Source organism: Nycticebus coucang, chromosome 7, assembly GCF_027406575.1.
Source record: "Nycticebus coucang isolate mNycCou1 chromosome 7, mNycCou1.pri, whole genome shotgun sequence".
In the NCBI taxonomy this organism is placed as follows: domain Eukaryota; kingdom Metazoa; phylum Chordata; class Mammalia; order Primates; family Lorisidae; genus Nycticebus; species Nycticebus coucang.
In genome coordinates, this window is record NC_069786.1 from 68,750,962 (window position 1) to 68,777,063 (window position 26,102).

General features: G+C 39.9%; 1 protein-coding gene across 3 annotated transcripts in view; it reads left to right on the forward strand.

The window, feature by feature from the left end:
- The window catches only part of ITGA6 (integrin subunit alpha 6), a 79,048-nt gene extending 73,113 nt beyond the window's left edge, over positions 1–5,935 (forward strand). For 2 of the 3 annotated variants that reach the window (XM_053597644.1, XM_053597642.1), the window contains one exon: positions 3,769–5,935. In XM_053597644.1, the coding sequence (XP_053453619.1) occupies positions 3,769–3,930 (162 nt within the window). In that variant the 3' untranslated portion in view covers positions 3,931–5,935. Of the gene's footprint in view, positions 1–1,213; positions 1,348–3,768 lie in introns of those variants that run through there. The other variant, XM_053597643.1, reaches the window with a different exon arrangement.
- The last annotated feature ends 20,167 nt before the right edge of the window (positions 5,936–26,102 follow it).

Sequence of the window (26,102 nt, forward strand, 5' to 3'; positions counted from 1 at the left end):
TTGTTCAATATGGTAGCCATGAGTCAGGTGTAGGTATTAAACACTTAGAATATGCTAGTGGAAATGAGGTATTGAATTTTGAATTTGACTTAATTTCAATTTGAATAGCTTCACCTATGTAAGCTGGTAGTTATATTGTACAAAGCAGATCTAGATTTTTGTCTTGATAAGCTGCCAAACTAGGAAGCAGAATTTTCCAAGAGACATTTATTTGACCAAGTTATATTTCAAAAGGCAGTTCTGCAGCCTTATGAACTAGATAAAAGTAAACAGAAAAAGTTCTCTATCACTGAATGAAGGAAATTATAGTAGAAAGTAGAATTATACTTTTATACTCATTTAGAGTGACCGAACCTGGAGCATGAGGGCCTACCATGGAAGGGTTACATGGCGGGTCAGAATTGGAGAGAATAACACCGGTCATTCTTTCGTGATGGTGTATTTGGATTTATATTATGATTCACCCCATAGATCTGAGGGCCTCAAGTAAATGGCATTTGTTTTATAAAAATACTCACAGCTTCATCTTATTTGGATTTGTGCTAAGTTTAACTTAGAGAATTTTCTAACCTTTGTCTCAATAAACTGCAATGGTCAATCTTTTGCCTCTTTTGGAGTTTCTCCTGCCAGAAGAAACTACCTGAAGCTACAATCAGATGTGTATACATCTTCCCTTTTATAATGATTTTTTTCTCCTTCAGATGTCTGGTACAAGGCCAGGTGTGGTGGCTCACGCCTGTAATCCTAGCACTCTGAGAGGCTGCGGTGGGTGGATTGTTTGAGCTCAAGATTTGAGACCAGCCTGAGCTAGAGTGAGACCCCCCCCCCCTTTAAAAATAGTCAGGTGTTGTAGTGGTTGCCTGTAGTACCAGCTGAGGCAAGAGAATAGATTGAGCCCAGAAGTCTGAGGTTGCTGTGAGCTATATGCCGTAGCACTGTGTGGGGGCAACAAAGTGACACTCTGTCTTCAAAAAAAAAAAGAATGTGGTACAATAAGAAAAATCAGTTAGCTGACTAGTGTCATCCGCATAAATGGGATGTGTTGAATGTCACAGTAAAACATAGTGCAATGGCTGTTCACTTTTGGTTGATTAAAGGTAGTCTCTTTATAAATGAGTTGACAATATAAAACAGGTTAAAAGCTGAGATATTCTTTTGTTTAGCTCTTAAACACAAAACTGTAAAATTGACTAAATACCTTGCTTCCTTGTAGTGTGGTTTCTTCAAGAGAAATAAGAAAGATCATTATGATGCCACATATCACAAGGCTGAGATCCATACTCAGCCATCTGATAAAGAGAGGCTTACTTCTGATGCATAGTATTGATCTACTTCTGTAATTGGTAATTGATCAATGTTTTTTAATTGCTAGCTGTGGGACCTGCTATGGTTGTGGTGGCTAACTTTAAGAGCAACAGCTTGATATGTGTGTGTGTCCCATTAACAGATGTTTCCAAATGTCCACACTGGCTTGCCTTGCTTGGATTTATTTTATTTATTTCACTTGAAAGCTCATTTTTTTTTTTAAATGCACAAAGAATCTTTTGTTGCAGGTGAGTAATGGTTGTGTTCTTGTTTTTAAACAGAACCCACAGCAGAGAAGAAAATTGCAGTCTTTTTACACACAAAAGGAGGCTTCACACCTCCTTACTAGCCCTGTTTACTGCGTGTTTGATACAGTATGCAGTATCCCATTCAGAAGTTCAAAGATGCATAAGAAATCATTCCAGATTTCTTGTTCATTTTGGAGTAGAAGCTTGTGTTGACTGCTTAATTAACCGTTTGCATGTTGGAAACATTGTGTTTCTCTTGATGGGGAGACTTCCTCACTGTCATCTTTTTGTTCTTCTGCTATAAAAGTGATGGGAAAGGCTTGGCATGCTTTTTACTCCTGCTCAGAAATTGTTTGATGCATGCAACTTCCATTCCCTGCATATCTCCTAAGGTCAAAGACCATTACAACAAACTATGATTATTGGCATAATGGGCTGTATGGTCAACTTCAAAAGATGATCGTTTACTGAAGTAACCTTCAATATACAAAATTCTGGTACAAAAAAAAAAAATTGCCCTGGACTGTTCTTATTTTAAGGTTGTAATGGAGTTTGACCATGTTTCATGTTCCTAGTGATCTTATTCAATGTTGGCTCTGAGATGATTTTAAATTCATGTTTTGCTTTCTTATTTGTACATCCATGGAAACAGGAATTACTAGTGATTCCCTTTTCCATTCGTATGGCCATGAGAGGACAGAATTACTCTTATAATCCCTTTCCATGGCACTGTCATGATGAATCCCAATACTGCCATTTTATTTACATCACCCTTAATTTCTTCTTTCCTTCTTCAAGTGAAGCGACCACCAGTCATATTTTGTAATAGGTACTTCGGCCTTTTTGCACAGAATAATTAAGGAGTCTGTGTGAAAATGGCCTAGAACGAAACTTCTTGGTCCATTTTGCCTGCTAATTTAGTAATAACTGCATATAATTTTATCTTACCCCATGGCATTTTATAACATAGCATCATTCAATATAGATGTTATGTGCCTGTCGATGTCACATAATAAACACATTAATTGACAATCTTAAGCATCTTACTCATCCTTCTAAGCTGCATTTTTAAATTGAAAACATACATTTTAAAAAAATTATTTAAAAATTTAATCTGATTTAAAATTTTTCAGATATGTTTTCAGTACAGATATACTTTGGATCAGATTGAATGTTTTTTAAATGAATAAAATATATTCATCAACAAATATTCTTTCCTTTTGCAAAAAGAAAAAGAGAAATTAGGGTATGCTCTACTAGCTATATTGTACGTGATTGATTTTATTCCAGGATACATTTACTACATGGTTTATTAAATGGAAACACAACAGCAGATCCAGGCGATATAAATTATCTTCTAGTTAATGAGAGATGTAAAATATGTATTAGAGCCTTAGAGGAGAGAAGATTCTTAAATTGTGGAACACTGGCATATTCAAATAGTGACTTGTAAAATATTTGTGACTTGATTTCCATTTTATTAGTGGGAAAAGGACATAAAATAGTCTTTGCTTTATGCCTTTAAAAAGAAATTCTTAAAATGACCTAGTAGGCCAGGCATGGTGGCACACCTATAAACCCAGCACTGGGCGGCCAAGGCAGGTGGATTGCTTGAGCTCAGGAGTTTGAGACCAGTCTGAGCAAGAGCGAGACCATGTTCCTACTAAAAATAGAAAAAATTAGCAGTGCGTTGTGGGGGGAGCCTGTAGTCCCAGCTACTTGGGAGGCAGAGGCAGGAGAATCATTTGAGCCCAGGAGTTTGAGGTTGCTGTGAGCTATGATGCTACGGCACTCTACCCAGGGCGACAACTTGAACTGTGTGTATGGATATATATATATATATATATATATAGTTCTTCTAGTAATCCAGAAATTAGACATTTTACATATGATATTGTAATTATTTTTTAAAATGGGAGCATGGTTTCATAAACTCTAAAATTGTTAGCAAAGAGGTAGCTTACATTGTTATAAAATGTAAAGACAAGATGAAACAGACTTCTCTTCTGGTTTTACAGCTGTTTTTCTCTTCTGTTGATCCCCACTGGCTGTTACTTCATTCAACCTGTTAGTTTTTTCTTAAAAGAAAACCATGTCTTTTTTCCCTTAGTTCAAAGATAGACAAAGCTGTGTACAAAGCCTAGACGTTCCCATTTAGTGTACTTGCCTTTCTGCAGATTCATTCATTTGTTTCTGTTTCTCTCCCCGACCCCAGTGTGGATTCTTTAAACGCTCTAGGTACGATGATAGCGTTCCCCGATACCATGCTGTAAGGATCCGGAAAGAAGAGCGAGAGATCAAAGATGAAAAATACAACGATAACCTTGAAAAAAAACAGTGGATCACAAAGTGGAATGAAAATGAAAGCTACTCATAGGGAGGCCCAGAAAAGCTTCAGAGTACCCGAACTGCTTCTTTTTTTTTTTTCCAACCCAGTAATTCAAGTGAATTTAAAAGCCTGCTCGATACCCGAAGATTGATTTCAGAGTGACCGCACACAGTACCAACCTACAGTTTTCACTGTGGATACTGTTACGTAGCCTGAGGCTCTTGTTTTGCACAGCCAAAATTTAAACTGTTGGAATGGATTTTTCTTTAACTGCCTTAATTTAACTTCTGGGGTTGCCTTTGTTTTTGGTGTGGCTGACTTACAAGTGCCGGGTTGCATTCAGGGGACATCCTCCTGATGGTGTAGCTGGAGGAAGGCGCCTCAAATCACCTGCACTAACAGAGTGTCTGTCCTAACCTCCGCGACACTGCCGCTGCAAACATCCTTCCACGTAACTGCCCCCATCACAAGACTACATGGTCAGGGTAGCTGAGTTTCAATTTAAAGTGCTGTCTTAAATTAAATGTGCAATAGAAGGTGATGCTGCCATCCCGCCTTTTCCCGTTTCTTAGATGTATGAACACCAAAAGCTTGCAGGTTTCATTCCCATTTCACTAAAACACACAGGTGCCACGGACTTGAATGCTAGTTAGACTTACTTGTATATGGTATTTATTTTTTCTTTTCTTTTTTTTTAACCATTTGTTATTGACTAACAGGCCAAAGATTCTCCAGTTTACCCTTCAGGTTGGATTAAGCAATCAGAATCAGGATGTAAGAGGTCATTGGTTTGACCTAAACCTTTTACTGCAAAAAGAGGATAATTCTTTATAAATGTACCAGAGAGTTGTTTTAATAACTTAAACTTATTTGTATATTATAATATGTCCTTCATAGCGCACACCCTACCCTCCCACCCACCACTCCCCAACAACCCAAAAGGTTTGTTTAAGAAATAGGATTAACTGTAAGATGTTTTTTATCAGGCATTGGATATTTTTTAGTTTAGAGCCCTGTGTGATATTTCTGAATTTCATGTTACAGCTTTCAGGAATTTGGGGGGAGAAAATGGCTTTGTTCATTGAACTCTACTGCTGCAAATACTGTGTATTCAGGACTTGAAAGAAATGGTGGGTGCCTATGGTGGATCCCGGCGGATCCAGTGTAAGACTACTGAGTGAATATCTGCTATAGTAATTCTAGCCAGATAGAACATCATGGCTTTTATGTTTCTCATTGTCATTGGAACCATTTAATCAGTGAGTCAATGTTCTATGTTTTGTTTCATCTCCTCCCCTATCTATATTCCCAAAATTACTTTGGGACTAATTTAACAAGAACTTTACATTTTTTTTTATTGTAAAAATGGCGGCTAGGGTGGGAGGGGAAGAATTATTCTATACATTCAATAGAGATTGAATAGATACAAAAGCTACATTTTTTTTTTTAATTACTACGCTTCAAAATGTTAACTCATGGGGAGCAACAGTGGACAGGTGCTAATTTGTTGGGTATAGTATAAGCAGTGTCTCAGTCTTTTAAAAGAGCAAACCACAGTTGTATGCGCCATTGTTGCTTTGGAGGTTTTTTATTTTCTTTTCAGAAATCTTCCACCCTTAAGATACTAAGGATATTATTTTGATTGTACTTGGCTTTTTTTTTTTTCACAAAAATAGTTTTACAAATTATATTTTGTTTACAAAAATTGATCTGTAACAGGTTATAACAGTGTTTAAGTCTCAGTTTCTTGCTGGGTAACTTGGAGCCTAATGCTGTGGCTTTTAAGTCACTAAGGAGCTGGTATTTTGACAGTGTTTATAGACCTTGTTATAAAAGTAAATGCCCTGAAAAGGGGGGTGAGGGAAGTTCAACAACAAAGAAACAAGAATGTTATGGTGTTTAAACTTGTTAAAAATGTCATCTCAAGTCAAGTCACTGGTCTGTTTGCATTTGATACATTTTTATACTAACTAGCATTGTAAAATTATTTCACAATTAGAAAATACCTGTGGATATTTGTATAAAAGTGTGAAATAAATTTTTTTATAGAAGTTTTCATTGCTTAATAACAGCATTTTATATAGAAACAAACTCTAAATTTATAATTGACAACTCAAATTGCCTTTTTATTTCATCAAACCAAAGTTCAGTGTGTTTCTTATTTTTAATGTCTCATATAATCTCAGATTAGTCAAAGAAATGCAATGTAAGTGCGATAAGAGGGTTTTTTTTTTCTGCTTTCTAGTTGATGCTCAAGTTCTTAAAATAATTTTCCTTCTTTATTAGTAAAAGAAAGTGGGAGTGGTGCCTGTGGCTCAGTGGGTAGCCCCATATACCAAAGGTGGCAGGTTCAAACCCGGACCTGGCCAAACTGCAACAAAAAAATAGCTGGGCTATTATGGTGGGTGCCTGATTTATATGGCCTCTGTGGTATATAAATTGCCTAAGCTTAGGAGTTGGAGGTTGCTGTGAGCTGTGTGATGCCACAGCACTTTACCAAGGGTGATAAAGTAAGACTATCTCTGCAAAACAAAAAAAAAAAACTGGTCATAAAGATGGTTTACTCAAGATACCTACAAATTTGGGGTTATCTATTTGTATTGAATCATCTGCTTCAAAGGCTTTGCCTCTGAAGTATCGGGGATTATTTAGCAGATGACATGGCATACAAAATAAAAGTTCTGGCTGGGCTCCTTGGCTCACGCCTGTAATCCCAGCACTCTCGGAGGCTGAGGCTAGAGGATCACTTGAGGTTAGGAATTTGAGATTAGCCAGAGCAAAGTGAGTTCAAAAAATAGAAAAATTAGGCTCGGCACCCATAGCACAGTGATTAGGGCGCCAGCCGCATACACCCAGGCTGGCAGGTTCGAACCCAGCTTAGGCCAGCTAAAACAACAATGATAACTACAAAAAAAAAAAAAATGGCATTGTGGCGGGTGCCTCTAGTCCCAGCTACTTGGGAGGCTGAGGCAAGAGAATTGCTTAAGCGCAAGAGTTTGAGGTTGCTGTGAGTTGTGACGTCATGGCACTCTACCAAGGGCAACAGTGAGACTGTCTCAAAAAAACAAAACAGAAAAATTAGCCAGGTGTTGTGGTATCAACCTATAGTCTAGCTATTAAGGAAGCCGAGTCAGAAGGAGCACTCGAGCCCCGCAGTTTGAAGTGGCTGTGAGCTAGGCTAATGCTATGGTACTCCAGTCTGGCAACAGAGTGAGATTCTGTCTCAAAAATCAGTTCTGATGAAGGGTGGTGCCTGTGGCTCAAAGGAGTAGGGTGCCAGCCCCATATGCCAGAGGTGGTGAGTTCAAACCCAGCCCCACCAAAAACTTCAGCTAAAAACTGCAAAAAAAAAAAAAAAAAAGTTCTGATGGCTAAGTTGTTTCCTTCTTAGAACACATTTTGGATAGGAGAAAAGTCCAGCTATAACATGTCACAGGTTTGGCAGAATCAACTCATCAAAGGATTTCATTTACATTCAAGCAGTTTATGAAACTTCTTTAGCTGGATTATCACAACTTAATGTAAGGAAGTAAAGCATTTGTATAGTACCCAGATAATATAGCATGGCATAGCTTGAACTCATTTTCCAGTCTAGAATGTGTTGTTATTCAAGCTGGGTGTGGTGGCTTGTGCCTGTAATCCCAGCAATATGGGAGGCCAAGGCTGGAGGAATTGAAGACTGGCCTGTGCAAACTAGTGAGACCCTATCTCTACAAAAAATAGCCAAATGTGGTGGTAGACTCCTGTAGACTCAGCTACTTGACAGGCTGAGGTGGAAGGATCTCTGGACCCCAGGAATTTGAGGCTGCACTGAGCTGTGGTCATCCACTGCACTCCATCTGGATGACTGAGCGAGACCCTCTCTAAAAATAAAATATGTGATCTGCCCAATATATTAGGTAATAGTTTTCCATTATACTTGGTATTCTATAAAATCCTAGCTTCCTTTCTACCCAAAGAAGTATGTGATTGGCACTTTTTAATGATTTGGGCCAGAGGCTATATGACCCTTTTCTCAGTTTATTTATCTGGTCCTATGGATATGCCCAGATTAAATCGACAATTGTGCGATTATCATAGCCACTTAGTCTGTCAATAGCTGTGGTTTGACTGGGGCTGTGGTCTATCCACTCATTGCTCCTGTGCTCCCAGTCCTTCCCTCCTCAGAATCAGACAGGAGTGCCTGGGAGCGAGGTTAGTATTATTGTAGAGCTATCCTTGATGTGTTCGGATTCCTAAGGAAATCATTGCATTCATTGACACTTTATCGTTGGTTGCAAATTTCTTGCTATAGACTTCACAATGGTAGTGTATAGTTGTGGCTTACATCCTTCCCTTATGGCTGAGAATATTCTAAGATGTGGGGTAGATGTAGATGGGAGCTGCTTTAAATGTCCGGGACGGGGAAATAAGGATAAGACCAAGCTGCCTACTGTAAATGCAGACATCTTAACGAGAAGCTGGTCTCTAGCACACTAACCCACAAAGGACAACATGGGAAGACAAGCTGGGATGAGAGACTACATTTTTAAGGGGAAAGAGTGAAATGCTGTATAGGTGGTTGGGTGCCACATAAGTACATCCTTGGGGCTGAGAAAACAAGTGTGGACCAGATCAACTTGGGGAGCATAAAGTCAGTGATTAAAGGCAGATCCTCAAAACCAAAGGATAGGACAGTGCCCATCACTTGAGTTTCGAGGAGGTGAAGGAAATGAACTTCAGAATGGCTTTAAAAGAGGGACAGTTGCAACGCTACTGGACATCTTCCCATAGTTCCTCATTACTGTCAGTAAGCATGTAAGTCCTTTCTTTTTGGTACCTTAAAAAATAGTTTTGCCAGTTCCCACGGTGTCTCATCCAGCTATTAGAATGTGGGAGAGCTATGGACTGGAGGATGAGGCCAGGCCTATAATGGTGTTAGCAGGAGGCCTCAGCCAGCAGGAATTTGTAAGTGGGTTCATGGCCAAATTCTCTAAGGACAAGCGAACTGTAAAACACAAACCTGAGTGAGGAAATGGCCCAGCTCTGTGCAACAGTCGACCAGGTATCACAAAGGGCAAAACTAACTAGGTAATGATTGATGATTACACCGGAGTGAGGGAGTCAAGTGCAATTTTTGTAGCAGTCTGCAAAGCTCAAGTGCCTCAATCTTCTCTTTGCCCTTGCCCTTGAGTCATCTCTTGGTTATGCTGCCAGATGAGGGTCATGGAAACAGACCCATGTTAGGGGAGGTCAGATAAAAATTCTCATTATTCATCCTTCTGGAACATCTGCCAAAAATCTCAAGAAATTACAAGGTCAGAGTGTGCTGCTTTTGTCTTCTCAAAGCCTAGCAGTTTTCAATTCACTAATAACCAGTAGATAGATTTAAGTTACTGTTCTATTAAGGTCCTGTCAACTGAGATAGATTTAAGTCAGTGTTCTATTAAGATCCTGTCGTTTTGAGATGTGATTTCATTCTTTTCCAGTTGGAAGTAAATATCTAGGGGTGTTAAGCTCTGGAGATAAACATTTAAATAAGACGCTGGCTCTCACCTTTTATAGGAAGCTTATAATCTAAAATTGTAGTTAGTATTGGCTAGCATAAGTGAATTCACTTTTTCTAAGTGGTGGAATTTGAAGCATTGAATTGCTCAGAATGGTGGCTCATGCCTATAATACTAATACTCTGGGAGGCCAAGGCAAAAGGATCACTTGAGCTCAGGAGTTAGAGCGAGAGTGAGACCCCATCTGTACTTAAAATGGAAAATGAGCCAGGCATCTGGAGTCCCAGCTACTCAGGAGGCTGAGGTAGGAAGATCTCTTTGAACCCAGGAGTTTGAAGTTGCTGTGAGCTACGCTGATGCTATTGGCCTGGGTACCAGAGTAAGAGTCTGTCTGTAAATAAATAAATAATAAATCCCTAGAATTAAGGTATCCATGGTTGACATAAGGCCAATACCTAATCTGTGAGTAAAACTTGTCCCTAGGCATGCCTGATTGCCAGAAAATTTGTAGTAGTCATTCTCAACCTGGGCTACACATTTGATTCAACTAAGAAACTTTCAAATCCTGAGGCCCAGACTACCTGCTACTCTGACTACTCCATCAGGACCTCTGAGGGGAAGACCCAGGCATTAGTGCCATTTAAAGCTCCACAGTGGTCCCTAAAGTGCAGCCAGGGCTGAGAGCAGCTTTAGAGTCCCTGAATGGCCCATCAGAAGCAAATGGTCTGTTCCTGTTTGTGGTAATTCCACTATACCAGGAACAGAAGCTGAGAAGCTACAAGTGCATCTGCCCTAAGGGGTGGGGCGGTGGTGCAGTGTATGAGTGTGGCTCCGCAGTCAGGCTGTGGGTGTGAATTTGCTCCAACTCTTAGAGTTGGGGTCCAGGCGTGGTGGCTCACACCTATAATCCCAGCACTTGGGAGGCCAAGGTGGGGGGTGGATTGCCTGAGCTCACAGGTTTGAGACCAGCCTGAGCCAGAGTGAGACCCCAAAATAGCCAGGCATTGGGGTGGGTGCCTGTAATCCCAGCTACTCGGAAGGCTGAGGCAAGAGAATCACTTAGGCCTAGGAGTTTGAGGTTGCTATGACGCCATGGCCCTCTACCCAGGGTGACAAAGAGAGTTTCCGATATCTCTGTACCCCACTTTGTTCATCTGTAAAATGTGATTGATTCCTTATAAGGAATAAATGAAGTGATCTGGAAGGGCTCATTAAATTTCCACTACTTTTGTTTTTTGGTTTTTGGGACAGAGTTTCACTATGTTGCCCTTGGTAGAGTGCCGTGGCGTCACAGCTTACAGTAACCTCCAACTCTTGGGCTTACATGATTCTCTTGCCTCAGCCTACCAAGTAGCTGGGACTATAGGCGCCTACCACAACACCCGGCTATTTTTTAGTTGGAGTTGTCATTGTCGTTTGGCAGGCCTGGGCTGGTTCGAATCCACCACCTCCAGTGTATATGACTGGTGCCCCAGCCACTGAGCTACAGGCACCGAACCATAAATTTCCACTATTTTTATCCTTACTGATTATGTAGAACCGTAAAATGCTAAAAAGGAAGGAAGCATGGGAGTCTAGTTCTACTTCCTTGTTTCACAGCTGGGGAGGCACAGTTTATTTTTATTGCCACTGGAACCTTTTGTCTTCTTCAGTGTCTACCAACCCATGACTGTCTAGTGGGTGTTAATAACTATAATCTGCAAGTCTAAGAACCCTCCCCTACCTAAAGAAATACTGTGAACCTAACTTAAAGTGCTTATGAAGACTGCTCATCTTAAATGATGACAGTATTGACCTTATTTCTATGTTAAACTCGGTTTCAGCTCTTAATACTATGACCATAATGCAGTTTTGGGTTGAGATCAGGGCATGCACAGAAAGTCAGTGTATTAAGGTAATCAAGTAGTCATCTTGAAATTACTATGTACTGATTTTTATTTCCTGAAATGGAAGTGTGTGAAAAAAGCAGATTTTTTTTTTTTTTTAAGATAGAGTCTACTCTGTCACTCTGGGTAGAGTGCTATGGTGTCATCATAGCTCTTAGCAACCTCAAACTTTTAGGTCAAAGAAATCCTCATGCCTCAGCTTCCCAGGTTCCCTCAGCTGGGACTATAGGCACCGAGCATAACTCCTAGTTAATTTTTCTATTATTAGTAGAGATGAAGTGTCAGTCTTGCTTAGGCTGGTCTCAAACTCCCGAGCTCAAGCAATACACCTGCCATGGCCTTCCTAAATGCTAGGATTATAGGTGTGAGCAACTGTATCTGGCCAGAGCAGATTTTTTTTTTATTTGAACCCTTTCTTAGAGCGCTTTACACACCTTGGGAAGGCAAGCTGCAGTTGTGTTGCTTATTACCTTCAGTGTTGTGCAGAAGAAACACACACAGAGCTTGTCCGGCCCTTCAGTCACACCGTGTATGGTAGACCACAGTCGTCAGTGGAAGAATAAGTATGAGAACTCCGTTCTGCCTCCCACATGTCAGCATAAAACATGAGCTGAAAGGCCTGTTAAAGGCACAAAAGAAAATTTTCCCTAGGAGGACTGGAGGACTGTGATGGCAAGTCTCCTCAAAGTGCTGCTAGAACCCAAGAACTTATCTAAGTGAGGAAGCCTCTGGTAGTTAGGAAGTCTCAGCAGAGTTGTTTGAGAGTCTTTCTTCTCAAAATTTAATCTGCTAAGAATCACCTGAGAATCTTATAAAATGCAGGTTGTGATTGAGGGAGTCTGGATTAGAGCCCAAAAGTCTGCATTTCTGACGAAACCCAGACGCTGCAGTCCTGCTCCAGGATTCCACCTCTGGTGCCGAGGGTCTCTGGAGTCAGTTCGTTTAAATCCCTGCTGTGAGGAATTCTGGGAAGATGTCCAACTAGTAGCAACCCTCGGCAGAGGCTCCTGAGCAGAGGAAGAAAAACTGGATGGAATCAGACTCTATGAAGCCAAAGAAGACAAGCTGTAGCTCCAAGGAACAGCATTCAAGAAAACAAATTACAGGTACGAAGCCCATCACCTAGAGGATGGGAGACCCCTCCCCCAAGCAGGGGGCCTGCCGCAGGCTATCTGCGACCCAGCAGGAAACAAAGACCTCTCATTTTACCTCGCTGGAGAGAGCCGCTAAACTCCAGGTCTCTTTCTCCTGGGAGGTCACACTTACCAACCTAGACACCACCCTGCCAGGCATAAAAATTGAATAGATATTTCCCCCCACAAGTCCAAACTCCCAGTCCACCCTTTCCCCCTCACATGGCAGTCTGAAGTTCTGCCCACTGCAGAGCACAGAGTGTTTGGTCTTACCCTGAGAGATCTGGACATAGTGTGGACCGCCAACCATCAGGACGGAATCTGTGACTAACAGGTAAGAAAGAGGGCTGTAGGAAGAAAGGGACACTCAGTGGGAGGAGGAGCAGTCCTCTGGTTATGACTATGCCTGGCCAGTGGTAGTGTTGACTTTCAGTTCGTGCTGTGTCTGGCAGGACGGAGTGCAGAACCCCCAGCTCTGATGGCACCCACAGTGGGAGAGTGGTTGCCCCGTGTGGACTGAGTTTGGCAGACGGGGCTGGTCCCCAGCCCCTGCTGGGCCTGCAAGCAGAGGCTTGATAGGCATGGACTGCGACCTGAAAGCAAGGGCATGCACCTGTTAAGGGTGAGTCTACCCCTCCTCTCCTCTGCCTCCCTGCTTGATTTTCATTGAATTCTACTACTATGTACACAAGCATGTTGATCGTTTACTTCCAATTTAAAAGTGAGTGCATGTGATGTTTGTTTTTACATTCCTGTGATACTTCACTGAGGAGGATGGCCTCAAATGCCAACCAGGTTCTTATAGAAGGTATAAAGTTCTTTTCTTTTTTTTTCATGATATGATTTTTAATTAATTATTATTATTATTTTTTTATTGTTGGGGATTCATTGAGGGTACAATAAACCAGGTTACACTGATTGCAATTGTTAGGTAAAGGCCCTCTTGCCATCATGTCTTGCCCCCATAAAGTGTGACACACACCAAGGCCCCACCCCCTCCCTCCGTCCCTCTTTCTGCTTCCCCCCCATAACCTTAATTGTCATTAATTGTCCTCATATCAAAATTGAGTACATAGGATTCATGCTTCTCCATTCTTGTGATGCTTTACTAAGAATAATGTCTTCCACTTCCATCCAGGTTAATACGAAGGATGTAAAGTCTCCATTTTTTTTAATGGCTGAATAGTATTCCATGGTATACATATACCACAGCTTGTTAATCCATTCCTGGGTTGGTGGGCATTTAGGCTGTTTCCACATTTTGGCGATTGTAAATTGAGCTGCAATAAACAGTCTAGTACAAGTGTCCTTATGATAAAAGGATTTTTTTCCTTCTGGGTAGATGCCCAGTAATGGGATTGCAGGATCAAATGGGAGGTCTAGCTTGAGTGCTTTGAGGTTTCTCCATACTTCCTTCCAGAAAGGTTGTACTAGTTTGCAGTCCCACCAGCAGTGTAAAAATGTTCCCTTCTCTCCACATCCATGCCAGCATCTGCAGTTTTGAGATTTTGTGATGTGGGCCATTCTGACTGGGGTTAGATGATATCTCAGGGTTGTTTTTTTTTTTTTTTTTTTTTTTGTAGAGACAGAGTCTCACTTTATGGCCCTCGGTAGAGTGCCGTGGCCTCACACAGCTCACAGCAACCTCCAACTCCTGGGCTTAAGCGATTCTCTTGCCTCAGCCTCCCGAGTAGCTGGGACTACAGGCGCCCGCCACAATGCCCGGCTATTTTTTGTTGCAGTTTGGCCGGGGCTGGGTTTGAACCCGCCACCCTCGGCATATGGGGCTGGCGCCCTACCGAATGAGCCACAGGCGCCGCCCTCTCAGGGTTGTTTTGATTTGCATTTCTCTAATATATAGAGATGATGAACATTTTTTCATGTGTTTGTTAGCCATTCGTCTGTCATCTTTAGAGAAAGTTCTATTCATGTCTCTTGCCCATTGATACATGGGATTGCTGGCTTTTTTCATGTGGATTAATTTGAGTTCTCTATAGATCCTAGTTATCAAGCTTTTGTCTGATTGAAAATATGCAAATATCCTTTCCCATTGTATAGGTTGTCTCTTTGCTTTGGTTATTGTCTCCTTAGCTGTACAAAAGCTTTTCAGTTTAATGAAGTCCCATTTGTTTAGTTTTGTTGTTGTTGCAATTGCCATGGCAGTCTTCTTCATGAAGTCTTTCCCCCAGGCCAATATCTTCCAGTGTTTTTCCTATGCTTTCTTGGAGGATTTTTATTGTTTCATGCCTTAAATTTAAGTCCTTTATCCATCTTGAATCAATTTTTGTGAGTGGGGAAAGGTGTGGGTCCAGCTTCAGTCTTTTACATGTAGACATCCAGTTCTCCCAACACCATTTATTGAATAGGGAGTCTTTCCCCCAAGGTATGTTCTTGTTTGGTTTATCGAAGATTAGGTGGTTGTAAGATGTTAGTTTCATTTCTTGGTGTTCAATTCGATTCCAAGTGTCTATGTCTCTGTTTTTGTGCCAGTACCATGCTGTCTTGACCACTATGGCTTTGTAGTACAGACTAAAATCTGGTATGCTGATGCCCCCAGCTTTATTTTTGTTACAGAGAACTGCCTTAACTATACGGGTTTTTTTCCGGTTCCATACAAAACGCAGAATCATTTTTTCCAAATCTTGAAAGTACGATGTTGGTATTTTGATAGGAATGGCATTTAATAGGTAGATTGCTTTGGGAAGTATAGACATTTTAACAATGTTGATTCTTCCCGTCCATGAGCATGGTATATTCTTCCATTTGTTAATATCCTCTGCTATTTCCTTTCTGAGGATTTCATAGTTTTCTTTATAGAGGTCCTTCACCTCCTTCGTTAGGTATATTCCTAGGTATTTCATTTTCTTTGAAACTATGGTGAAGGGAGTTGTGTCCTTAATTAGCTTCTCATCTTGACTGTTATTGGTGTATACAAAGGCTACTGACTTGTGGACATTGATTTTATATTCTGAAACATTACTGTATTTTTTGATGACTTCTAGGAGTCTTGTGGTTGAGTCTTTGGGGTTCTCTAAGTATAAGATCATGTCATCAGCAAAGAGGGAGAGTTTGACCTCTTCTGCTCCCATTTGGATTCCCTTTATTTCCTTGTCTTGCCTAATTGTATTGGCTAGACCTTCCAGCACTACGTTGAATAGTAAAGGTGACAGAGGACAACCTTGTCTGGTTCCGGTTCTAAGAGGAAAAGCTTTCAGTTTTACTCCATTCAGTAAAATATTGGCTGTGGGTTTGTCATAGATAGCTTCAATCAGTTTTAGAAATGTGCCACCTATGCCTATACTCTTCAGTGTTCTAATTAGAAAAGGATGCTGGATTTTATCAAATGCTTTTTCTGCATCTATTGAGAAGATCATGTGATCTTTATTTTTGCCTCTGTTAATATGGTAGATAACATTTATGGACTTGCGTATGTTAAACCAGCCTTGCATCCCTGGGATGAAGCCTACTTGATCATGATGAATGACTTTTTTGATGATAAGCTGTAATCTATTGGCTAGGATTTTGTTGAGAATTTTTGCATCTATATTCATGAGTGAGATTGGTCTGAAATTCTCCTTTTTGGTTGGGGCTTTTCCTGGTTTTGGTATCAGGGTGATGTTTGCTTCATAGAATGTGTTGGGGAAGATTCCTTCTTCCTCAATTTTTTGGAATAATTTCTGCAGTACAGGAATAAGCTCTTCCTTGAAGGTTTGATAGAATTCTGGAGTGAAGCCATCTGGACCAGGGCATTTTTTGGTTGGAAGATTTTTTATTGTTTCTTTGATCTCAGTGCTTGAAATTGGTCTGTTCAGAAGCTCTATTTCTTCCTGGCTGAGTCTAGGGAGAGGGTGTGATTCCAGATATTTATCCATTTCCTTCACATTGTCAAATTTCTGGGCATAGAGTTTCTGGTAGTATTCAGAGATGATCTCTTGTATCTCTGTGGGATCAGTTGTTATTTCCCCTTTATCATTTCTGATTGAGGTTACTAGAGATTTTACTTTTCTATTCCTCGTTAGTCTGGCCAATGGTTTATCTATTTTATTTATTTTTTCAAAAAACCAACTCCTTGTTTCATTAATTTTCTGAATGATTCTTTTGTTTTCAATTTCATTGATCTCTGATTTGATTTTGGATATTTCTTTTCTTCTACTGAGTTTAGGCTTAGATTGTTCTTCTTTTTCCAATTCCATAAGATCTCTTGTGAGATTGTTGATGCGCTCTCTTTCTGGTTTTCAAATGTAGGCATCTAAAGCGATGAATTTTCCTCTCAAAACTGCTTTTGCAGTATCCCACAGGTTTTGGTAGCTTGTGTCTTCATTGTTGTTATGCTCAAGGAAGTTAATGATTTCCTGTTTTATTTATTCCTGCACCCATCTGTTAGTCAACAGAAGATTGTTTAATTTCCATGCCTTTGGGTGGGGTCGAGCATTTTTGTTAGAGTTGAGTTCCACCTTTAGTGCCTTATGGTCTGAGAAGATACAAGGTAAAATTTCAATTCTTTTGATTCCGTTGATATTTGTTTTGTGTCCCAGGATATGATCAATTTTGGAGAATGTTCCATGGGGTGATGAGAAGAATGTATATTCTTTATCTTTGGGGTGGAGTGTTCTATATGCGTCTATCAAGCACAGTTGTTCTAGGGTCTCATTTAAATCTCTTATATCTTTGTTTAATTTCTGTTTAGAGGATCTGTCCAGCTCTGTAAGAGGAGTGTTAAAGTCCCCTGTTATTATGGTATTCTCAGATATCATATTGCTCAGACTGAGTAAGGTCTGTTTCAAGAATCTGGGAGCATTTAAATTGGGTGCATAAATATTTAGAATTGAAATGTCTTCTTGTTGTATTTTTCCCTTGACCAATATAAAGTGACCATCTTTGTCTTTTTTGACTTTAGTTGCTTTAAATCCACATGTATCTGAAAATAAGATTGCAACTCCTCTTTTCTTCTGAATTCCATTTGCCTGAAAAATTGTCTTCCAACCCTTGACTCGGAGCTTTAATTTGTCTTTTGAAGCCAGGTGTGTTTCTTGCAGACAGCAAATGGCTGGCTTGTGTTTTTTAATCCAGTCAGCCAATCTATGTCTCTTCAGTGGGGAATTCAAGCCATTAACATTTATTGAGATAATTGATAAGTGTGGTCGTATTCTATTCATTTTATTTTGTGAGAGTCCATTGCTTAGTTTTATCTTTTGCATCAGTGTGGAAGTTAGGTTCTGTCCTTTAATTTCTGAGTTCTTACTTTGCTGCTGATCCATTGTGGTGGTCAGTGTGCAGAACAGGTTGAAGTATTTCCTGTAGAGCTGGTCTTGTTGTGGCGAATGTCCTCAATGTTTGTATATCTATAAATGAATTGATTTCTCCGTCAATTTTTAAGCTTAGCTTAGCAGGGTACAGAATTCTGTGCTGGAAATTGTTCTGTTTAAGTAGATTAAAGGTAGATGACCATTGTCTTCTTGCTTGGAAAGTTTCATTAGAGAAGTCTGCGGTCACTCAGATGGATTTGCCCCTGTAGGTCAACTGGTGCTTACTCCTGGCAGCTTGCAGAATCTTTTCTTTTGTCTTGACTTTGGACAGGTTCATCACAATGTGTCTTGGAGAAGCTTAGTTAGAGTTGAGGCGACCTGGGGTCCGATAGCCCTCTGAAAGCAGTGTGTCAGAATCTTTGGTGATATTTGGGAAAATTTCTTTTATAATATCCTCTAGTATGGCTTCCATTCCTCTGGGGCATTCTTCTTCCCCTTCTGGAATTCCTATAACTCGTATGTTGGAATGCTTCATAAAGTCCCATAATTCTGACAGTGAATGTTCTGCTTTCTCTCTCTTCTTTTCTGCCTCTTTTACTATCTGAGTTATCGCAAGAACTTTGTCTTCTACCTCTGAAATTCTTTCTTCTGCATGGTCTAACCTGTTGCTGATACTTTCCATTGCATCTTTAAGTTCCCTAATTGACTGTTTCATTTCCTTCAGCACTGCTATATCCTTTTTATATTCTTCATATCATTCATCTCTTATTTGATTCTGTTTTTGGATTTCCTTTTGGTTATTTTCCACTTTATTAGCAGTTTCCTTCATTGTTTCCATCATTTCTTTCATTGTTTTCAACATGTGTATTCTAAATTCCCTTTCTGTCATTCCTAACATTTCTTTATAGGTGGAATCCTCTGCAGTAGCTACCTCATGGTCCCTTGGAGGGGTTGTTCTGGACTGGTTCTTCATGTTGCCTGGAGTTTTCTGCTGATTCGTCCTCATGAGTGATTTCTTGTATCTGTTTCTTTGCCCTAATTTTCCTTTCACTTCCTCTTGCTCTTTAAGTTCTCGTGCCTGTGAACTAAGGGTTACAGGACCAGAAGGGTGAGAAGGTTGAAGAGCAAAAAAGGGATGAAAGAAAGGAGGACCGAGTGATAAGAAAAACAAAGAAAAACAGAGAAAGGAGAGGGGGTGGGTAAAAGGAATATTGACAAAAAGAAGAGAGGCACAGAAAGAGGGAAACAGAGCAATATAGGTGTACAGTAGGGTACTTTGACACAACCTTAAAAAACCCCACCTTCTGGGGGTGCCCAGTTGGGTGGTTCCCTTGAGGGCAGCAGCTCTTTGCTAACCTGATCAGACACAGTACCCCACCTCCACCAAGTAGACAGGAAAGACAAAAAAGGTATAAATCAAACCAAAACAAGCAAACAGAAAACTTTACGGGATAAAATTGGGTGGATAACCAAATAATAGCGGTAGAAACACTAGAAAAAATGAAGTTCTAATTATTGAAAAAGGCAGCAATGGGAAATTATAATTAAACTAGAAAAATTGAGAAAGAAAAAGGATCTGTGTGGAAAAGGCTGAACTTAAAAACACAACATCAACAACATCAAAATAAACAAACAAAAAAAAACAACCAAACCTAAAAAAAAAAACACAACCAAAAACAAAGCAGTATGTATATGTTACTGAATATTGTCTGGGCAACACATGGTCTTCTGGGGTATGAGATGTTAATCACAGTTCTGATACGACTGGAGGCTGCTGATTTCTCAAACCCCAGCAGATAGACACCCTACATCTCTCTTCAGCCCACTTAAAAGGCACTTTGAACTTGTTCACTTGCTGAGCAGAAGCTTTCCCAGGAAAGTGCTTGTTGCTGGAATCACTGCTGAAGTGGCTATCCACTTACCCAGTGTGCCAAAACTGGTCTCACTCTGCCCCTGAGGGTTAGGGCTGCAAGGCAGCTCAGATCCCGCCCTTAGGCTACTTGGTCGCTGGGTTACCAGCTCCCACCCAATTCTAGCTCTGCGACCCTGAGGGTGGAGCTTGCCAGGGCAGATCGCTCACAATGGCTCCCTGTGACCCACAGCCAAACACTATTAGCTTCATCTGGCTCAGCGGCTCAGACTGGGGCCCTAGACAACGGCCAAAGTTCTCGCACTCCTGCTCAGGCTATCCCCAAGGCAGTTCAACCGAGTGCCAAGTCCAAAGACACCAAAACAGTTCACAGGTAAGGCCTTTCTGGTTTGCAGTCTCGCTGCTACTGAACTTACAGTTGCAGGCGGGTTTAGACGGATTGAACACATGTGACCACTTGCCAATTTTCCACTGTTTTAGTCCTCCTCTTGGGGTCCAGAAGTCTCTCACTGACTCACTGTATCCTCGCACGGGTGATGATAGGCAGATCCCACCAGCCAGAGATGCCTGGAGTCCTATCTCCCCAGACTCACGGTGCCCAGATGGAAGGAAGCTGTTACTCGGCCGCCATCTTGCTCCGCCCCTTAATTAATTAATTTATTTTTTATTGTTGAGGATTCATTGAGGGTTCAGAGAACCAGGTTACACTGATTGCATTTGTTAGGTAAAGTCCCTCTCATAATTGTGTTCCGCCTCCAAGAGGTGTGTTACACAGTGTGACCCCCTCACCCCCTACCTCCTTCCCTCTCTCCACTCCCCCATTCCCTCACCCCCCCACCATGTACTAGGTCATCATTTGTCCTCATATCATAATTGAGTACATTGGATTCTTGCTTCTCTATTCTTGTGATGCTTTACTAAGGAGAATGTGTTTCAACTCCATCCAGGTTAATGCAAATGATGTAAAGTCTCCATCTTTTTTGTGGCTGAATAGTATGCCATGGTATACATATACCACGCTTGTTAATCCATTCCTGGATTGGTGGGCATTTAGATTGTTTCCACAGTTAGGCAATTATAAATTGAGCTGTGATAAAGAGTCTACTGCAAATATCCTTATGATAAAATGATTTCTTTTTCTTCTGGATAGATGCCCAGTAATGGTATTGCAGCATCAATGGAAAGTCTAGTTTTAGTTCTTTGAGGATTCTCCATACTTCCTTCCAAAAAGGTTGTATTAATTTGCAGTCCCACCACCAGTGTAAAAGTGTTCTCTTCTCTCTACATCCACACCAGCATCTGCAGCTTTGAGATTCTGTGATGTGGGCCATTCTCACTGGGGTTAGGTGATATGTCAGGGCAGTTTTGATTTGCATTTCTCTGAAATTAGGGATGATAAGCATTTTTTCATATGATTGTTAGAAATTCATCTATCTTCTTTAGAGAAGCTTCTTTTTATCTCTCTTGCACATTGATATAAGGGATTGTTGGCTTTTTTATGTTGATTAATTTGAGTTCTCTGTAGATCCTAGTTATCAAGCTTTTGTCCGATTCATAATCTGCAAATATCTTTTCCCATTCTGATGGCTATCTATTTATTTTGGTTGTTGTCTCCTTAGCTATACAGAAGCTATTCAATTTAATTAAGTCCCATCTGTTTATTTTTGTTGTTGCAATTGCCACTGAAGTCTTCTTCATAAAGTCTTTCCCCAGTCTGACAACTTAAAGTGTTTTCCCCAGTTTCTTTGAGGATTTTTATTGTTTCATGCCTTAGATTTAGATATTTTATCCATCTTGAATCAATTTTAATGAGTGGAGAAAGATGCAGGTCCAGTTTCAGTCTTTGTTTTTTAGAGACAGAATCTTACTTTGTTTCCCTCAATAGAGTGATATGGTGTTACAGCTCACAGCAACCTCCAGCTCTTGGGCTTACGTGATTCTCTTGCCTCAGCCTCCTGAGTAGCTAGGACCACAGGTGCCCACCACAACGCCCGGCTATTTTTTTTGTTGCAGTTTGCCTGGTTCCAGTTTTGAACCCGCCACCCTTTGTATATGGGGCTGGCACTCTACTCACTGAGCCACAGTCACCGCCCAGTGTCTTTCTCTTCATTTTTGCTAGTGTTTCTACCTCTATTATTTGGTTTTTCACCTAATTTTATCCCGTAAAGTTTTCTGTTTGCTTGTTTTGGTTTGATTTATAGCATTTTTGTCTTTCCTCTCTACTTGGTGGAGGTGGGGTACTGTGTCTGATCAGGTGAGCAAAGACCTGCTGACCTCAATGGAACTACCCAACCGGGCACCCCCAGAGGTTGGGGATTTTTAAGGTTGTGTCAAAGTACCCTACTATACACCTATATTGCTCTGTCTCCCTCTTTCTGTGCCTCTCTTCTTTTTGTCAATATTCTCTTTTACCTCCCTTCTCTATTTTCTTTTCTATCTTTCTTTCCTTTTCTTTCTTTTATCCCTTCTTACTCTTCAACCTTCTCATCCTTCTGGTCCTGTACCAAAAGGACTCATCGAAACCTTAGTCCACAGGCATGGGAACTTAAAGAGCAAGAGGAAGTGAAAGGAAAATTAGGGCAAGGAAACAGATACAAGAAATCACTCATGAGGAAGAATCAGCAGAAAACTCCTGGCAACATGAAGAACCAGTCCAGAGCAACCATTCCAAGGAACCATGAGGTAGCTGCTGCAGAGGATTCCACCAATAAAGAAATGTTAGGAATGACAGAAAGGGAATTTAGAATACACATGATGAAAACAATGAAGGAAATGATGGAAACAATGAAGGAAACTGCTAATAAAGTGGAAAATAACCAAAAGGAAATCCAAAAACAGAATCAAATAAGAGATGAATGATATGAAGAATATAAAAAGGATATAGCAGAGCTGAAGGAACTGAAACAGTCAATTAGGGAACTTAAAGATGCAATAGAAAGTATCAGCAACAGGTTAGACCATGCAGAAAAAACAATTTTGGAGGTAGAGGACAAAGTTCTTGAGATAACTCAGATAGTTAAAGAGGCAGTACAGAAGAGAGAGAAAGCAGAACATTCACTGTCAGAATTATGGGACTTTATGAAGCATTTCAACATATGAGTTATAGGAATCCCAGAAGGTGAAGAAGAATGCCCCAGAGGAATGGAAGCCATACTAGAGAATATTATAAAAGAAAATTTCCCAAATATCACCAAAGATTCTGACACACTGCTTTCAGAGGGATATTGGACTCCAGGTCGCCTCAACTCTAACTAAGCTTCTCCAAGACACATTGTGATGAACCTGTCCAAAGTCAAGACAAAAGAAAAGATTCTGCAAGCTGCCAGGAGTAAGCACCAGTTGACCTACAGGGGCAAATCCATCAGAGTAACTGCAGATGTTTTAATGAAACTTACCAAGCAAGAAGACAATGGTCATCTACCTTTAATCTACTTAAACAGAACAATTTCTAGCCCAGAATTCTATACCCTGCTAAGCTAAGCTTAAAAATTGATGGAGAAATCAAATCATTTATGGATATACAAAAATTGAGGAAATTCGCCACAACAAGACCAGCTCTACAGGAAATACTTCAACCTGTTCTACACACTAACCATCACAATGGATCAGCAGCAAAGTAAGAACTCAGAAATTAAAGGACAGAACCTAACCTCCACACTGATGCAAAAGATAAAACTAAGCAATGGACTCTCACAAAATAAAATGAATAGAATACGACCACACTTATCAATTATCTCAATAAATGTTAATGGCTTGAATTCCCCACTGAAGAGACATAGATTGGCTGACTGGATTAAAAAACACAAGCCATCGATTTGCTATCTGCAGGAAACACACCTGTCTTCAAAAGACAAATTAAAACTCCGAGTCAAGGGTTGGAAGACAATTTTTCAGGCAAATGGAATTCAGAAGAAAAGAGAGTTGCAATCTTATTTTTGGATACATGTGGATTTAAAGCAACTAAAGTCAAAAAAGACAAAGATGGTCACTTTATATTGGTCAAGGGAAAAATACAACAAGAAGATGTTTCAATTGTTAATATTTATGCACCAAATTTAGATGCTCCCAGATTCTTAAAACAGACCTTACTCAGTCTGAGCAATATGATATCTGATAAAACCATAATAACAGGGGACTTTAACTCCTCTTACAGAGCTGGACAGATCCTCTAAACAGAAATTAAACTAAGATATAAGATATATATATATTTTTACTGTATTCCTTTCTTTTTTATTTTTTTCTTAGCTTTTTTCTCTCTCTTTTTTTTTATTAAATCATAACTGTATACATTGATATGATCATAGGGCATCATACACTCGCTTCATAGACCATTTGACATATTTTTATCACAATGGTTAACATAGCCTTTCCGGCGTTATCTCAGTTACTGTGCCAAAACATTTACATTCTACATTTACCATTTTTTGCAAATACCCCTGTAAGATGCACCACAGGTGTGATCCCACTGATCCCCCTCCCTCTACCCACCACCCCCCCTCCCTTTCCCACTTTCCCCTATTGTTAGGTTGTAACTGGGTTATAGCTTTCATGTGAGAGCCCCAAATTAGTTTCATAGTAGGGCTGAGTACATTGGGTACTTTTATAAGAGATTTAAACGAGACCCTAGAATATCTATGCTTGTTAGATGCATATAGAACATTCCATCCCAAAGATAAAGAATATACATTTTTCTCATCAGCCCATGGAACATTCTCCAAAATTGAGCACATCCTGGGACACAAAACAAGTATCAATAGAATAAAAAGAATTGAAATTTTACCTTGTATCTTCTCAGACCATAAGGCACTGAAGGTGGAACTCAACTCTAACAAAATCATTTGACCCCACATAAAGGCATGGAAATTAAATAACCTTCTGTTGAATGACAGATGGATGCAGGAAGAAATAAAACAGGAAATCATTAATCTCCTTGAGCATGACAACACTGATGACACAAGCTACCAAAACCTGTGGGATACTGCAAAAGCAGTTTTGAAAGGAAAATTTATTGCTTTAGATGCCTACATTCGAAAAACAGAAAAAGACCACATCAACAAACTCACAAGCCATCTTAGGGAATTGGAAAAAAGAAGAACAATCTAAGCCTAAACCCAGTAGAAGAAAAGAAATATCCAAAAATCAAATCAGAGAAAAATGATTCTGCGTTTTGTATGGAACCGGAAAAAAACCCGTATAGCTAAGGCAGTTCTTAGTAATAAAAATAAAGCTGGGGGCATCAGCATACCAGATTTTAGTCCGTACTACAAAGCCATAATGGTCAAGACAGCATAGTACTGGAACAAAAATAGAGACATAGACACTTGGAATCGAATAGAAAACCAAGAAATGAAACTAACATCTTACAACCACCTAATCTTTGATAAACCAAACAAGAACATACCTTGGGGGAAAGACTCCCTATTCAATAACTGGAGAACTGGATATCCACATGTAAAAGACTGAAACTGGACCCACACCTTTCCCCACTCACAAAAATTGATTCAAGATGGATAAAGGACTTAAATTTAAGGCATGAAATGATAAAAATCCTCAAAGAAAGCATAGGAAAAACACTGGAAGATATTGGCCTGGGGAAAAGAAGACTGCCATGGCAATTGCAACAACAACAAAAATAAACAAATGGGACTTCATTAAACTGATAAATTTCCCTCTTAAGACTGCTTTTACTGTATCCCATAGGTTTTGGTAATTTATGTCTTCATTATTGCTATGTTTGAAAAAATTAATGATTTCCTTTTATCTCTTCCTGAACCAAACCATCATTCAGCATAAGGTTGTTTAATTTCCATGTCTTTGTGTGAGGATGAATGTTTTTGTTGGAGTTGAATTCCACCTTTATTGCCTTGTGGTCTGAAAAGATACAGGTATAATTTCTTTTCTTTTAATTTTCCTGAGGTTTGATTTGTATCATAGGATGTGGTCAATTTTGGAGTACGTACCATGGGTCGATGAGAGAAATGTGTATTTCCTAGCTTTGGGATGGTGTGTTCTGTATGTCTATTAACTCCGTTTGTTCTGAGGTCACATTTAACTCCTTTGCATCTTTTCATTTTTGTTTAGAGGATCTGTCTAGTTCTGTCAGAGAGGTGGTAAAGTCTCCAACTATTATGGAATTATGGGATATCATATTGCTAAGACCCATCATGGTCTGTTTCATAAATCTGGGAGTATTTAAGTTGGGTGCATAAATATTTAAAATTGAAATAACATCTTGTTGAATTGTTCCTTTGATTAGTATAAAGTGTACATCTTCATTTTTCTTAACTTTAGTTGGTTTAAATCCACTTATATCTGAAAATAAGATTGCAACCCCTCCTTTCTTCTGATTTCCATTTGCTTAAAATACTATTTTCCATCCCTTAACCCTGAGTCTTGATTTGTCCTTCAGGACTAGGTGTGTCTCCTGGAGACAGCATATGGATGGATTGTACTTTTTAATCCAATGATACAGCCTGTGCCTCTTCAGTGGTGAATTCAGTCCATTGACATTTATTGAGAGAATTGATAAATGTTGTGGAGTTCTATTCATCTTATTTTGTGAAGGTCCATTATGTAGTTTTATTCTTTGCACCACTGTG